The 16,672-nt window shown below is 31.9% G+C and overlaps 2 protein-coding genes and 1 non-coding gene across 5 annotated transcripts in view; 1 reads left to right on the forward strand and 2 right to left on the reverse strand.

The window, feature by feature from the left end:
- dus2 (dihydrouridine synthase 2) overlaps positions 1-13,499 on the reverse strand; it is a 255,399-nt gene extending 241,900 nt beyond the window's left edge. The window contains exons 1-16 of one of the 3 annotated variants that reach the window (XM_087312648.1): positions 13,449-13,499; positions 12,060-12,203; positions 11,937-11,982; positions 10,485-10,576; positions 10,350-10,393; positions 9,976-10,036; positions 9,839-9,886; positions 8,198-8,263; positions 8,007-8,077; positions 7,833-7,919; positions 7,279-7,447; positions 5,747-5,868; positions 4,739-4,882; positions 3,479-3,566; positions 3,272-3,345; positions 1,681-1,957 (exon numbers count right to left, since the gene is read on the reverse strand). In XM_087312648.1, the coding sequence (XP_087168774.1) occupies positions 1,696-1,957; positions 3,272-3,345; positions 3,479-3,566; positions 4,739-4,882; positions 5,747-5,868; positions 7,279-7,447; positions 7,833-7,919; positions 8,007-8,077; positions 8,198-8,263; positions 9,839-9,886; positions 9,976-10,036; positions 10,350-10,393; positions 10,485-10,576; positions 11,937-11,982; positions 12,060-12,200 (1,515 nt within the window). In that variant the 5' untranslated portion in view covers positions 12,201-12,203; positions 13,449-13,499 and the 3' untranslated portion in view covers positions 1,681-1,695. Of the gene's footprint in view, positions 1-1,318; positions 1,958-3,271; positions 3,346-3,478; positions 3,567-4,738; positions 4,883-5,746; positions 5,869-7,278; positions 7,448-7,832; positions 7,920-8,006; positions 8,078-8,197; positions 8,264-9,838; positions 9,887-9,975; positions 10,037-10,349; positions 10,394-10,484; positions 10,577-11,936; positions 11,983-12,059; positions 12,204-13,427 lie in introns of those variants that run through there. The other 2 variants (XM_087312647.1, XM_087312649.1) reach the window with 2 other exon arrangements.
- The window catches only part of snx20 (sorting nexin 20), a 677,202-nt gene that overhangs the window by 468,222 nt on the left and 192,308 nt on the right, over positions 1-16,672 (reverse strand). The window lies entirely within an intron of this gene.
- On the forward strand, positions 13,722-13,795 carry trnat-agu (transfer RNA threonine (anticodon AGU)). The gene has a single exon. It is a non-coding gene; the product is annotated as a tRNA-Thr (tRNA).

Genomic DNA, 16,672 nt, shown 5'->3' on the forward strand with positions numbered 1-16,672 from the left:
GGCTGGTCAGGTTGGAAAATGACCAGTTCTGTTTCCAGGCTGGTTTTGACTGGGCTCCCAGCCTGGCTAGGCTGGTCATCTCCCAGCCTGACCAGCTAAGACCAGGCTAGAAATGGCTGGAAACCAGCCTGGAAGTGGACAAAACCCCTCTACAACCAGGCTGGTCGACCAGCTAAAACCAGCCAACAAGCCTAGGCTGGTTCAGGCTGTATGTTTCAGCAGGGAAGTTATACAATAGTTCTTACTACAGTAAACTTTGGTGTATATTCAGGTGCGGGTTTAAGCTATAAGCGAGGTAAGCATCCGCTTAGGGCCCGGGAAAAATAGGGAGCCCTGACCAATGCCAAGAAGCCTATATCAGTCATCCTGAAGCTGTTGTATAATTTTTCTATCATATCTTGTAAAATCTGTCTATAACCATTAAGATTTTAACATTATTGTTTTCTAAACCAGCTATCGGAGGCCCCCATGTACGTTCCTTCCTTACTGCACATGCAAATATTAAGATTTTATCTCAACTATGGCTAATTAACTGTACATAGTTTGTGTGATTACTTTTTATTTGCGAATATAGATTGTATTTAATTTTAAGTTAATAAGGTTCCACCTAAAATATATTTTTAACATGCAGTTTATTTACAAAAAATAAAAATTAATCGAGACAGATCTAGAGAAAACAAATATCTGAAAGAGTGTTTTGAGTTTCAGTGCTAGGGCCTCATGCCTGGAATTGCTTAGGGCCCCCAGATCCCTAAGTCTGCCCCTGTGTATATTAGCAGTATAATATGTGGTTGTACCGAATTATCACAACATATTAGCACTAGCAGCGAGCTCTCTGCAACTCTCACATGATCGCACACTGAAGCTAAGGGCAGTACCTCGATTGGAGACCACATGGGAAAGCTAGGTTGCTGTCAGAAGTGATATTAGTGAGGCCAGCAGGGGGCGCTCAACCTGCTGTCTGTGTGGGTCCTAACGCCCCAGTACAGTCAAGGGGACTCTATACTGCTCAGTGGGCGCTGTCTTTCGGGTGACTTTAATCTCAGGTCCTGTGTGTATGGGAGCTGTGTAATACTGGACAAGTTGGCAGTTCATTCCGCGGTGGCGACCTTTGATTAATAAAGGGACTAGCCAGAGGGATAATGAATAAACGAATACATTTTCCATCTTACTAACAATGTATGGTGTGGTATAGTCATATTATTTTAGCAACACATCACTTCTGAGCCTCATATCCATAACAAAATATCAGAAATGTTGTGATGCTTACTATATTTTAAGAACTAAACTCATAAACATGCAGGAAACAACTCAGACGCAAAATTAAAACGGTTTATTTCACAAAAACATTGCCAACAAACACAATAAGAAGAAACCTCTGAAGTCTGCTGATGGTGTAATTGAAGCTGTTTACTGTATGGCGAATTACTGCCCCCTTCTGGTGGAAGACGGAAACGCAAAATAATAATAATAATAATAATAATAATAATAATAAAAATAAGAACTCAATCCTCTATGCAGAAGAACTAAAGCATAACCCAGCATCTCTGACAGGAAGACACTGAGGTGGCACTTGACAACCGGATTTGACAAATTTACAAGCAAACTCAGAGCTGTGAGTGTGTGATCAGATAAAAGTGAACAGCAATGAGTGTGTGTGTGTGTGTGTGTGTGTGTATGGTGTTGAGCATCTGGCTAGCGTGCGGTTTGACCACAAACACCATTCACAACTTTCGTCCTGCATGTCACTTCCTCTTCCTGGGGGAGTGTGTGTGTGTGTCTCTTTGGCGCGTGGGACTCGTCGTCATCGTTGTCCGCCGCTGTGGTCTTTCTGTCGTCTCTCTTTCGTTTGTTTACGAGTCCGCTGTGCTCCTCTCCGATTCGACCCTCTGGGAGACCAAGCGTGCGCAAACACACCAGAGCCGCGGCCTGCTCCGCAAACTTCTTAGACTTCTCCCTGCAGATACAGACAATACGGACACTGAGTGTGTGTGTGCGTGTGAGAGACAGAGGGTGTATGTATGGGAGTGTGTATGCGAGTGTCTCAGTGTGACTGTGTGTTTTTTTGGTCAGTGTATGTGAGTGAGAGTGTGTGTATGCGAGTGTGTGTCTATATATGCATGTTGGCAGGTATGTGTGTATGTAAGTGTGTGTATATGCATGTGTATGTGACTGTGTTTTTGTCAGCGTATGCAAGTGTGTGTAGGTATTTGTATGTGAGGGTATGTCAGAATGTGTGTGTGTGTGTGAGAGAGAGAGAAATGTATGCATGTTTGTATGTGAGTGACAGTGTGTGCGTTTATGTATGTGTGTGAATGTGAGCTTATGCATTTATGTGTGTGTGTAAGCTCATGTATGCGAGAATGTGTGTCTGTATATATGCGAGTGTGTGTGTATGTATGTATGTGTGAGTGTGTGTGCATTTATGCATGTACAGTATGAGTGTGTGTATGTCAGTGTGTGTTAATGTATATATATATATATATAAGTGTGTGCGTAAGATTGTGAGTGACTGTATGCGAGTGTGTCTAAGTCAGTGTGTGCATGTCAATGTGTGTGTGTTTGTATACAAATGTGTGCATGTATGCATGCGAGTGTGTGTATGTATATATTTGTTTGTTGGTGTGTATTTATGTATGCATGTATGTGAGTGTGACTGCGTTTGTGTGTATGTGTCTGTGTTAATGTATATATCAGTGTGTGTATGATTGTGTGAGTGACTGTGTGTGTGGGTTTATTTAAGTCAGCATGTGTATGTCAATATGTGTTTAAGTATAAGTGTGTATGCATGCGTGTATTGTGTCTGAGTGTGTTAGCATGTGTTTGTGTGTCAATGTGAGCTTATATGTGTGTGTGTGTGTGTCTTTGTATAGATGTGCTTTTGTACCTGTGTATGTATGTGTGTGTGCATGTATAGATATATAACAGTGCATTCACTCGGGGCTTCAGCATCAACGCTTGACAGGGGGCGTGTCTGGGCGTGTCTGTCAAGTTGGGGCTGACGTGATCATCATAGCAGCGTCAGCCAATGAAATTAGTCAGCAATCGGGCTACTGTCTGTGTATTTGCATACAGCGATCTGATTGGCTGTCGCTTTGAAAAGCGGAGAAAGTCCCAACTTCTGCAGCGAGCAACATCTCGAACGGTCCTGACGGATCCACAATGCAGTTCGGCAACACTTGACGTCACCGATTCAAAGTGAATGGGAAGCGTTGGCGCTGATGCCCTGTGTGGATGGGGGTAAATGTGTTCGTCTCTGTGTTAAACTCACCACAGTGTAGAGCGATATTTCTTATCGGCCACAATAACAGTGGACTGAAAGCCTCGATCCTGACTGCGCTGCTCCTGCAAACATACACACTGTATTTGAATAGTATGAAGCTGTATTGATTTCACTATATCTATATCTATATCTATATATATATATAAATAAATGTAAATATTGCGATGTCAGTTCATTTGTACTGTCAGCACTGACCGTCTCATAAACTGGCTGCTCAAGCTTCTCTTTGCGGCTCCACTCCAGCAGGAACATCTTGGGTGTGATCTGAGGAGGATAATCTCGCCTGGAAAACACACACACAGACACAAACTGAACATGTCTTCTTTCTTTTAACCCCTCTACTGCCACCGTCTTGCTTAAGTTGACTATAGTGCAATTAAATCCTAATCTAATCATGACAAACGATAATTAAAAAGAACTTTTGCATTTGCATTTCTAAACCATAATATCTAAACACATCCTAATATAAGCATATTAGAAACATAATATTTAAATAAAGCAATCACATATACAGCTTAACATTTCTAGTTTTCATTTTTCATGATTTTAATAGATATTACTGAGTAAGTTATTTATTAATTAGCTGCAAAGACACTCATATCCGCTATGAAGCATTACTTTGTTGCGGCAATGCAGCACATATAAAATACTGTTTGAAAAACAAATTGTTAGTCTGAATCTTTAGAAAAAAAAAAAAATGGACTGTGCTTTGTTTTAAATATTATGAAAAAACACTAAAATATATATTTTTTTAGGGTTAGGGTTAGGATTGGGATTTCGCAAAAAGCACTTAAAATAATGTTTTAATAATGTTTTAGAGGCTAAATTGAAATGTTTAACTTCACAAATATCGTAAAAAGTCAGAAAAATATGGTTCATATCCATTAAATGATACACAGAAATGGGGGCGCTCTTGTATGGTCGGCAATGGAAACTGAATGTGGTCATGTCTGGTACTGCACCCTAACAAAATAAATGAGGGCGCTCTTGTATGGTCGGCAATGGAAACTGAATGTGGTCATGTCTGGTACTGCACCCTAACAAAATAAATGAGGGCGCTCTTGTATGGTCGGCAATGGAAACTGAATGTGGTCATGTCTGGTACTGCGTCCACTCTAAATACTGAATGCGTGTTTTTTTGAGATATCAACTTTAAATTTGGAATATAGTTTGCTCAAATATTAGATTTAGATTTCTGTCACTTTCAGGGGAAAACATGTTTTGTAAAATACATATTATTTTAGTTTTATTATTTGCATAAACAAAACAACTTTTGATTAATTTGACATTTTTTAAATTTAATTAAATAATTTTTTTATTTTATATGCACAAAACAGCTGATAATTGGCGATACAGTAGAACATGTTATTATCACATCTATCTTGAAATAGTTGGACTAACAGTCAGTTAAGAGGTTAAATGATGCTAATAAATGGTAATCAACTCATAACTGACCGTTCGAAGCGGACCGGCATAATGACCACGTCGTCTTCTAGTTCAGGAGTTTCTGACAGATCTTCACTGGCCTGCAGAGAAGCTCTTCTGGACTCCAGTTCAGCTGTGGTTTTGTTGAATAACTCAGTCATTCCAAACACCTCGCTGAAAAACACACAATAAATGAACTATTAATAAAGGATTTTTATATTTACATTTTTAAAAATTCGATCAAGGACTAAAATCACAAGCAAGATTAAAAAAAGAGGCAATCAAGCGTTAATATAAGTGGTTTAATTTAATAAAATTTTTAAAAAATGCTCATCAAAATATTGATAATATGATTAACAACAACAACAACAACACATTTTACATATCATATAATAACATAATTTATTATGTTTTTAAAATCTCAGCAAAATATTGATAACATTTTGATTATTTTTATTAAATATTAATATTAATTATAACAATAACAGCCAACAACAATCCATTTTCCTTAATATTTAAAGAAAAAAGCAACTAAAATGCAATTCAACAATAGTTTATATGTACAACAGAGCTGTTAGGCATATTTAGATCAATAATTATTCATTTACTAACATATTTAATTAGTTATTCAGACATAAAAATTGTCATTTCAAAACTTTATCATTTGAAACTATTATTGCCAAAATACTCGGATTTACCCATATTATTTTTTAATAATATGAAAATTTTGTGTGATCAATTTTTATTTTATACATTTTAATAAATGGAGTTCATAATAAGTGTTGTTTCATACTTAAATACATAATTAAATACATAAATACAAAGAAATAGAGGGTGTTTCCTACATTTTCTTTAACATTATTTCCCCTATAACTTTCAGATTACATTTTTTTTCCACAAAGATTACTAGAAACAATAATATACACACATATGACAAATATTATTAAGCATTTAAAAAATCCCTTAAATAAATAAATAAATAAATAACTTCTGCTTTATACATGAAATGTTGCATCAAACATAATGTGCGATGTTTACCATATCTCCTGGTTGGTCTGAGCTGCATGCAAACGCTTCCCAAATGGAGACTCGACTCTGTCTCTGAGCATCTGACATAAGCAGTATTTGGTGTTAAATGGATTATTGTCATAGCGAACAGCCTGTGTGCAAACGCAAAAAAAGAAAAAGAAAACAGAGGTAAAAAAAAAAACATCAGGGAGGCACAGAACATCATTTGTTTACAATAGAGAACAGTCAGTTTCAGGAAGTTAAAAAATAAATTCATTTTCTCCAAAGGGATAATAACAATAATAAAAATAATAGTAATAATAATAGTAACAATAATAATAATACTGTGAGTTCCGAGGCTGTAAATAATGACATTTGTTATTTGTTCGTTGTTTATCTACTTTATTTTAACTCACTTTCAGAATAACCATGTTTAACAGCTGAATCTGTGCAGAAAGACTACATTACCCATAATGCTCTATGGAAAAACTCCACTAATCAGAAAGTGGGAGCGAGTAAATTACACCAAAAAATATATTTAGCTCCGCCTACTTAAACAAATCAAAACAACAAATATAATCTCTCCATGTTCTCAAAATAGTTAAATAACTGGATATATGCTTATTTAGCAATATACTAAACTAATATTGTTTCTACAGATATGACCAACAACTTAGTTTATTTGTATTTATTATATATATTTATATAAATGTATTTAAATATGACTTATATAATAATCATGATAACAATGATAAATATTATTTGTTATATTATAATAGTAATTATTATTATAATTATTATTAATAATAACAATGATATAATAATTACTATTATAATAATGATAATAATTATTATTTTTATTATTATTATTATCATTATTATAGTCACTTTAATAAAAGTAATAATAATAATAACAACATTATTAATATTATAAATGCTTTAAACAACATTGATTTGAAATTAATATATATTTTGATATAATATTAATTACTATAATAATAATAATAATAATAACAATTTTATTATTATATATGCTTTAATAATAATAATAATAATAATAATAATAATAATAATAATAATTACTATAATAATAATTACTATTATAATAATAATAATAATTATTATTATTATAGACACTTTCATAATAACAATAATAATTATTATAATTATTATTATAATTGCTTTAAAAAAACATTGATTTGAAATTGATATATTGACATTTTGATATAATATTTACTATAATAATAATAATTTATTATTATATATGCTTTAATAATATTATTATTATTATTATTATTATTATTATTAATAATAATAATAATAATAATTAATAATAATAATAATAATAATAATAATTTTTATTATTACTATTATTATCATCATTATTAACATTATATTTACTATTATTATTATTATTATTATAAATGGTTTAACCAACAACATTTTGATTTGAAATTGGGATGAAATGTTATCAAACAAAACATTTTACTCAATCCATGACTAATGAATGCAGTAAATTCAAGCCAATGTGTCTATGTAGATGTAAACATGTGCAAACGTACATATGTGATGTACTCCTGCATGACCTGGTCCACAGACAGCGCCCCCTGCTGCCGGAAGACTGAAGGATTCCACATGGCGGCTCGAGCTAACATGACGGATGAAGCTCCAGTCGACTCCCGAAATGTCTCGATGTCCTCAAACTCCTTCACGATGTCTGAAGAGCCGCCACTGAAGACACGCAGACAGAAAAAAGCCTGGTATTTTGCACTTGTAAACAGCACATGCATTAAAGTGGCCCTATTAAGCTTTATTGAAGCAGTTTGCATGTTCTCCCCATGTTGGCAGGGGTTTCCTCCGGGTGCTTCGGTTTCCTCCACAGTCCAAACACATGCGCTATAGGGGAAAAGATTAACTAAATTGTCCATAGCGTATGAGTGTGTGAATGAGTGTGTAGGGGTGTTTCCTAGTACTAGGTTGCAGCTGGAAAGGCATCCGCTGTGCAAAACATATGCTGGAATAGTTGGCGGTTCATTCCGCTGTGGTGACCCCTGATTAATAAAGGGACTATGTCGAATGAAAATGAATAAATGCAAGGCAACAGCCTAAAACTGACTTGGCAATGACGGGTACTGAGACGCTCTGGGCCACAGCCTGGATATAGTCACAGTGCACCGGGTGTCGCGGTCGCTCGTCTTTCATCCTGACAACAAGACAATGATCAAACATGATCAAATCTGACATTAAAGAACACACGATTAACTCCAGATGATTAGGGAATCCATCGAACCTGCCATGAACCGCAATGGCCGCCACTCCCGTCTTTTCAATTCTCTTCACTAAATTCACTGTATCCTCAATCTGAAAGAGCAAGTCAATATACAGCAATAACCAGGCACACCAAATAAAGTCTCCTGAATATTTTAGCTTGCCTTTGTTTTCCCACAAAATTAAATAATTATGTGGAAAAGCTTCACTTACTGTTGACAGGATCCTGATTTTACAGGTAACAGGCTTTGAGATTCCTTTCACAAGAGTGGTGAGAATCTACACGAGACAAACACTTTAAAATGATGATAATAATTGTAATAGTAATAATAAGTTTGTGAATTTATTGCTACATCAGCAATTTATGGCTATTTAATGGCAAGATCAATATAAACAAAACATATTACATTATAATTAATATGAAATTGTGATAATATTAAAATTACGGAAACTTACAAAAAAATTATAAGATTTTTCCAATACATATATGATTACTAACCTAATATATATATATATATAAAAAAAATTATGATATTAAAATTCATTTCTTAATAACTCAACAGGAGATTATACAAAATATATTGAAAATGACAGAAATTACACTATGATTTTCCCTAAACCACATATGATGATTAACTTAATTTAATAATAATAATTTACATTATTATTATTATTATTATTATTATTATTATTATTATTATAAGCTTCATTACTTCATAATTCAATCAGAGATTACACAAAAGTAATATATAATAATTTCAGTAATTAACATTAAAAACTTAAGGATGAGATCTTTCTGTTCAAAACATGATCACTTAATTTAATAATTATTACAATAACAAATTTCATTACTTCATAACTAAATAAGAGATTATACAAAATAAACAAACAAATCACAGACATTTTTATTAAAACTTAATAAGATAAGATTTTTTGTTCATATATGATGACTAACTTAATTTAACAACACCAACAACAACTATTATTATTATTTTTATTATTATTATAAGCTTCATTACTTGAACTTAATATATAAAAATTACAGAAATTTACATTAAAAAAATTCCAATCAATATTTGTGAGGAGTAAACTAATTTAATAATAATAATAATAATAATAATAATAATAATAATAATAATAATAATATCATTACTATTACTATTATTATTATTATTATTATTTTTACTATTAATATAATTATTACTATTATTATTATTATTTTACTATTAATATAATTATTACGATTATTATTATTATTATTTTACTATTATTATTAATAATATTATTATTATTTTTACTATTATTATTGTTTTTTTACTATTATTATTATTTTATTATTATTATTTTTACTGTTTTTATTATTATTATTATTATTATTATTTCTACTATTATTATTACTATTATTAATATTATTATTTTTACTATAATTATTATTATTATTATACAGAATTACAAAAACTTGCATTAAAAACTTAAGACAAGGTCTTTCTGTTCAGTATATGATTATAAACTTAATTTAATAATGATAATTATTATTACAATAATAACCTTCACAACTAAATAAGAGATTAAACAAAATAAATATCTTACATTTTTTAATGTACATTTCTGTCGTTTTTTTTTTATAAGACTGTTCCAATCAATATGACTAGCTTAATTTAATACTAAAAGTAGTAGTAGTAGTAGTAGTAATAATACCTTCATTACTTCATAACTCAATAAGGTTACAAAAATAAATATATAATAATCACAGAAATTTACATAATTTAATAAAATTATAATGATTACAATAATAATCTGTAATACAACTGATGTAGTGCAGAAAATGTAATTACAAGAATGTGTAAAACTCACAGCTTCAATTTTCTCAGGGTCAGAGAGAAGCGCTGAACCCATTCCTCCCTGTGTGAAATGAATGGAAATATAATATATTTATGTATACTTGTAGACTTTCACATGTATTGTATGTCTGACACAGGATCGGTCTGTACCTTTGTGGAGTATTCCTTTGGACAGCCCATATTCACATCCACAGCTGCCACATCATTCTCCCTGTCCATCAAACACAGCTACAGTAAACACACATTCAGCATTTACAGCAACACTACATGCTTTACTTGGTCTGCTACAAACAAAGTATTTCCAATATTATTTTTTTCTTCTGGAGAAAGTCTTATTTGTTTTATTTCAGCTAGAATAAAAGCAGCTTTTATTTGTTTTAACTCATTTTAAGATCAATATTATATGTGCTTATTAAAATCTTATTTTCATTAAACAGAAATTTGGGAAAAATATACAGGAGGGCGAATAATTCTGACTGCAACTGTATATGAGAGTAACAATAAAATTCACTAATTAGGCTCACACAAGTTTGGCCACAGCCAGCGCTCTTTCTGGATCCGCCGTTCCCTGAAACCCCCAAAACAACAACAAAATAATTAATCATTAATAACATGATAACATATTTAATAATGATAAGTTCAGGAAAGAGTAAACTGACCATCTGAAAGACCACACGGCCGCTCTCTTTACTGCAGGTGCGAAACATCACGCGCTCATCTGGAGCCACAAAATCAATCGTCTGCAGCACATCTGAAGTCACACACAATGCTTTATCATTATTATTATTAATGACTTATAGTGTAACTGTGGCTGTTTTTGTTGGCAGTCTGAATTAGCTTTTGCTTTATATTTCATTTTCATTTGATGTTTATATTTTATGTTATTTCATTGTGTCTTTTTTTGTGTCTAAACATCCCCTGGCAACAAACTGAAATAAGAAAACAAATAAACTAGTAAATAAATAAATAAACAAACCATACATAAAACAAGTAAATAAACAAGTAAACAAACAAGTAAATAAATACATTAAGTAAATAAATAAATAAATAGTTAATAAATGAAAAAAAAATAAAAAGTATATACATAAATTGACAAGTTAACAAATTAGTAAGTAAATAACTTAAATAAATTGTTACCTAAATAGAAAAGTATATAAATTAACAAATAAATAAATAAACAAATAAATAAAATAATTAAGTAAATAAACAAAAAAGAAAAATAAATTAATTAATAAGTAAATAAAAAAATAAATTAATAAGTAAATAAACAAACAAGTAAATAAAACAAGAAAATAAATAAACAAGTAAAAATAAACAAAAAAATAAATAGTAAATAAACTATAAAGCAAATAAATTAATAAACAGTATATAAGTAAACATATAATTAAATAAATTAAGAAATTAAAGATAATAAATAAGTAAATAAATAAATAAGCTAATAAGTAAACAAGTAAATAAAACAAGAAAATAAATAAACAAGTAAAAATAAACAAATAAATAAACAGTAATTAAATTATAAAGCAAATAAATTAATAAAAAAGTATATAAGTAAACAAATAAACAAGTAAAAAAATTAAAATTAAATAAATAGCAAATTAATAAATAAGTAAATAAATAAATAAACAAACAAGTAAATAAAGATAATAAATTAATAAGTAAATAAATAAACAAGCAAATAAAAAACTAGTAAATAAATAAGTAAAAAAAAAAAAAAAGTAATTGTATATAAAAATAATTTACTAGGTTTATGTTTAAATTGTCAATATTTACTTTTTCAGTAAATGTCTTATAAGATTTCTCATCTAAAAAAACAAACTAAAAAAATTTATTTGGTGCATTTTTTGTTTCCGAAAGTAAATAAATAACAAATATTGCCATATGCTGTGATCAAAAATGTTCAACCACATGTTGCTTTCTTAACTCTTCTGATGTTAAATCATTAATATTGTGTTGTTTATAAATTAATATAAATATGCTGACAACTGAACAGTGAAAATATCCCATTTATTCTTAATATATAACATTACTTGTAACCTTTTTTTCCACTTCCTCAAAGTGTCTCCCTGGTGTATACTGATATATCATACGATCAAAAGCAATAACACACTTACCGTTTTCCACTCGCTCACACTGGGCCATCTTAATATCAATCAGCTCCTAAACAGAAACATTCAGCTCTTCAGACTCAGAATAGTCAAGGAATGAAATGGGTGAAGCATCATGTTGATCCTCACCTCACAGTAAACAATATCTGCTCCATAATCCAGAGCCAGAAGCCTCATGGGAAGAGTTCCAACCCGCACCATAGGAGCCAGAATATTCTTCTGGCGGAAACACAGCCTTCCCACAGTGTTCGCCATCATCACCTTCATCATCCGCTGCAGATGAACACATTTATATGAGTTATTAGAGGGAGAGTTCACCCAAAAACCTGTCATTTGCTCACTCAAGCGCTTCAAAACATTTAGGAATTCTTTCTTTTGTTAAGCACAAAAGCAAAATATACTGGAGAATGCTGGAAAAGGCAGCTGTTGACATCCATAATAGAAACAAAAAAATACCATAGAAGTCAATGGCTGTTTTTAATTCCAGGATTTTTCAGTACACTACCTGACAAAAGTCTTGTCGCCAATCTCAGTTGTAAGAGCAACAAATAATAACATGACTTCTAGTTGCAACCCAATCAGCACCAATACTGCAGAAGACCCACTGGAACCCTCATGGACCAAGATTCTGAGAGAAATCAGTCAAGTTTGGTGAAGGAGACATCATGGTTTGGGGTTCATTCAGTATGGGGGTGTGCGAGAGATCTGCAGAGTGGATGATCAACATCAACAGCCTGAGGTATCAAGACATCTGCGCTGTCCATTACATTACAAATCACAGGAGAGGGACAATTCTCCAGCAGGATAGCGCTCCTCATACTTCAGCCTCCACATCAAAGCTCCTGAAAGCAAAGAAGGTCAAGCTGCTCTGGGATTGGCCATCCCAGTCACCAGATATGAACATTATTGAGCATGTCTGGAGTATAAGCGTCATCTAGAGGCCTTTGCCTTTCATATAAGCCACTTCTGATACTGAAGGTATTATTTGCCGTTCCTAAAACTAAGACTTTTGTCAGGTAGTGTATATCTTGCTTGTGTTGTGAAGAAACAGGTTTGAAACAAGTAAATGATGACGTAATTTCAATTAGTGGCTGAACTATTGCGTCAAGGTAAACAGGATTCTTTATCTACAAACAAATACATGTATTATCATCGTTTTACAATCAGATTAAAACCTTTACAGCAACATTATTACATCACATTAGCAATTAAACATTAATAATAACACAACTGATGCCAAACTCACATCGTAAAGCTGGCACAGAAGCTATAAACTGTCTAAAAATTGTGTATCACGACTTCACAAAGCGATCATAACAACAGTATACTTTGAAACAACACGCTAGAGTAGGTTGGAGCAGTCAAACTTAAGTCAGGCTTTAACATATTACTCAGTATTTATCCTGAAATAAGCTGATTAAATATATCCACATGTGTTCGGTATGACAATAAGACATATGTCTGAATAAATAGCAGCGGCTGTGTAATTATTATTACAGTGAAATTGAAGATATTTACATGAATCCAGCGCTGAAGTCGCACTACATCGCAGCTGTAGTGAGTGAACACGCGTGCACGACACTCGCTTCCGGTTTTGACGCCATCGCCGCGCGACCGTCTGTTGCCAGAAAAGAGGAACAAAATCGCTGATAACAGGTGAATCGCGGATCGTTTCAATGTCTGAGTGAAATAAACATATTATCATGTGGTAAATTACTTGATTACACCTTTTTGTCCTGTAGTACTCCCCATTTGATCTTCATGAATCGTTTTTTCCGTCATTTTAACAGTGGCGCCGTGGCTTAGTTGGTTAAAGCGCCTGTCTAGTAAACAGGAGATCCTGGGTTCGAATCCCAGCGGTGCCTTTTAATGTCAGACCTGATTTATAGTGCAAGAAAAGAATTATTAGACATGATTAATTGCAGAATATTTGAGTCTTGTTTGTTAGATCTAGTGAAGCTGGAGTTGAATAGTTCAGCTCATTCCCCGAAGCAGCATACTAAAGCTGGCAAAATGCCTCATTATCATCTATTGCAGCGGTTCTAAAACTTTTTTTTAAGTGCCACCTCAGAAAACAATTTTCTCTCCAAGTACCACCATGATGAGCAATATTAAAATACAGTAGCATGGTTAGCCAAGTAAAGCAGCTACACAGTTCAAAAATGTGGCAGATTAATTTCTATTATTAAGAATATTTATTATGTCAGCCATTTTACACACTTTAAATAGTCTGAGTGTTAACAATGTACTGTGCTTATATGTGAAAAAAATCAACTAAAAACCTCAACATTTAAATTAAAATGTGCCTTTAATAGTTAAAATGGTGGGTTATTGTTCTTTAAAAGCAAAAAGAAAAGTGCTGTACTTAAATGTAAAGTATTAACATATAGTAGCCAATTCATCAACCCCTGGAAATGTTGCCTGGACATCAGAAATATAGGCTATATGTCATATAATACATATTATTATATGTCAAATTCATTTATAATTCAAAACAACTACAGAAATCAGTCAAAGTCACACAAAAAAGTTTTTCGAGTGCCTTGGACTGATTTCTGTTGTTGTTTTGATGAATTTCCAACCTAAAGAGCACCAACCAAATATCTGAGTTACCCCTGAGCACTTTTTGTTTGTTTTTTGGATTCATATATAAATCACTTTTGATACATTTTAAAATATATGCAGCATGTACATATGAGATATTTCATATCTCCACCTATCACTAAAAGGAAGCCCTCGTACCAGTAGTGGTACACATACCAGTTTGAGAACCACTGGTCTGTTAGTTACCATCAGATGTGTGAAGTGCGTTTTTATGTGGATTTATTTCTTAGAATTTGTATTTGTTTACTCATTTATTTATTGTTTACTAATTGTTTTGTTTATTTATTTATTTTATGGTGGACTGGATCTGTTTGCTGTGAGATAATATTTAATTTTATTTAATTAATTTAATATTTAAATTCAATGTTTTTAGCATCTATAAAGTTAATTGAACTGTATGGGAATCTTGTAAAAATTATTTTTTATTAAAAGAATCGAATAAATCAATACAAAATCATAAATCTATCAATATAATACTGTTAAACGGTGTACTGCTAAGAGTAATACAAATGCCACTAATACAAATACTAAAACTATAATTAATAATAATTAGGATTTACATTTTTTTTGTGTAAAATACATTTCCCTTGCTGTTCTTTCAAACATTAAATTATATATTTAAAAAAATTGTTAACTAGCAGCTGCCAATAGCTCATAATTAACGGGAATTTTAATTAATTTATGCTTTCAAATTGCATTATGGGACCTTGATCTCTGCTCAGACAACTTTGATATTGAAAAATGACTTTTATTTACATTTTAAGTAGCTTGAAACTAATGTATTGTCTGGGCCGGTTGAGTAAATTATGGTGCAAAACCATGCAAAGAAATAAAAATAAAGGTTTAAACAAATGTTCTTAAAAATAAACATTTATTTATTAGAGAAAAAAATATTTTATTATCATTTCTGATATCAGTCTTTTCCCCCTTCCACTACATTGGGCTCTCACATACTATCCGCACTCTGACTACCTCAAAATTGTTGATAGGCCATGGTGGCCATTTCTCTCTGTCTCTTGCTGAACGCCAATCACAACAGACTGGGTCATTGAGCCAATCAGCGCAGATTAGCATTGCGCTGAAGAGAGGTATGGGAACAAATACATCGCTGAACGAATCATATGGGGATCGCTGGGATAATTGGGTAAAATAAATGCATATTATAAGACAATGAATGTGTTTTTTGACCTTGCATGCAGATCAGCCTGTTGGAGACCCACAAAACCAAAATATGACCCTTTTATAATGCATAATAGAGGCTCTTTAAAGAAATGAAAATGTTAAAGGTGCTTCTTCGTGAAGTCATTGGTGTGAATAAATATATATATATATATATAATATAATACTATAATATAATACTATTATTGTTAATAACTTACAAGTATTTCCCAAGTGCTTTTTAACAAAGAGAAGACCAAGGTCAACGCATTTTTAAACATAATAACTCATTTCTTTTTTTCTTTGCCATGATGGCAGAAATATAAAGTCTTGGTTCTTTTGTTGACAACAGATTTAGAAGTGATAACAAAATTGGGAAAATGTTAGGTGCTTGTTGTATTTTTCTCTGCTCACCTCCACTGATTGCATAATAACACACAATGTGGAGTGAGAGAACTATACTGCATCCTCAGGCATTTGATTACAGTCACCAGCCATAAAAAAAATAACACTGTTTACTCACCAATACTGTTTTTTATACTTCAGCACTTGGTGTGTTTTCATTTTAAACCCTACACTGCAAAAAGTGCTCTTCTTACTTAGATTTGATGTCTTGTTTTTAGCCTAAATATGGAAAACCCCTTAAATCAAGAAGCATTTTCTAGACAAGCCAAACGTATTGTCGTGTTTTAAGAAATAATATGCCAAAATTAGGCTTTTTCTTTATACAAGCTAAATAATCTGCCAATGGGGTGAGCAAAATAATTTTATGTCAAACGGAAAAACAAGATTATTTTACTTACCCCATTGGCAGATTATTTTGCTCTTTTAAGGTAAAACTCACCTAATTTCAGCATATTATTTATTAAAACAAGACGATGTGTTCGGCTTGTCTAGAAAATGCTTCTTGATTTGAGAATTTTTAGACATTTGGACTAAAAACAAGACAAAAAAATCTAAGTAAGAAATCTTTTTATTTA

This window comes from Danio rerio, chromosome 25, assembly GCF_052040795.2.
Source record: "Danio rerio strain M-AB ecotype USA chromosome 25, GRCz13ab, whole genome shotgun sequence".
Lineage (NCBI taxonomy): Eukaryota > Metazoa > Chordata > Actinopteri > Cypriniformes > Danionidae > Danio > Danio rerio.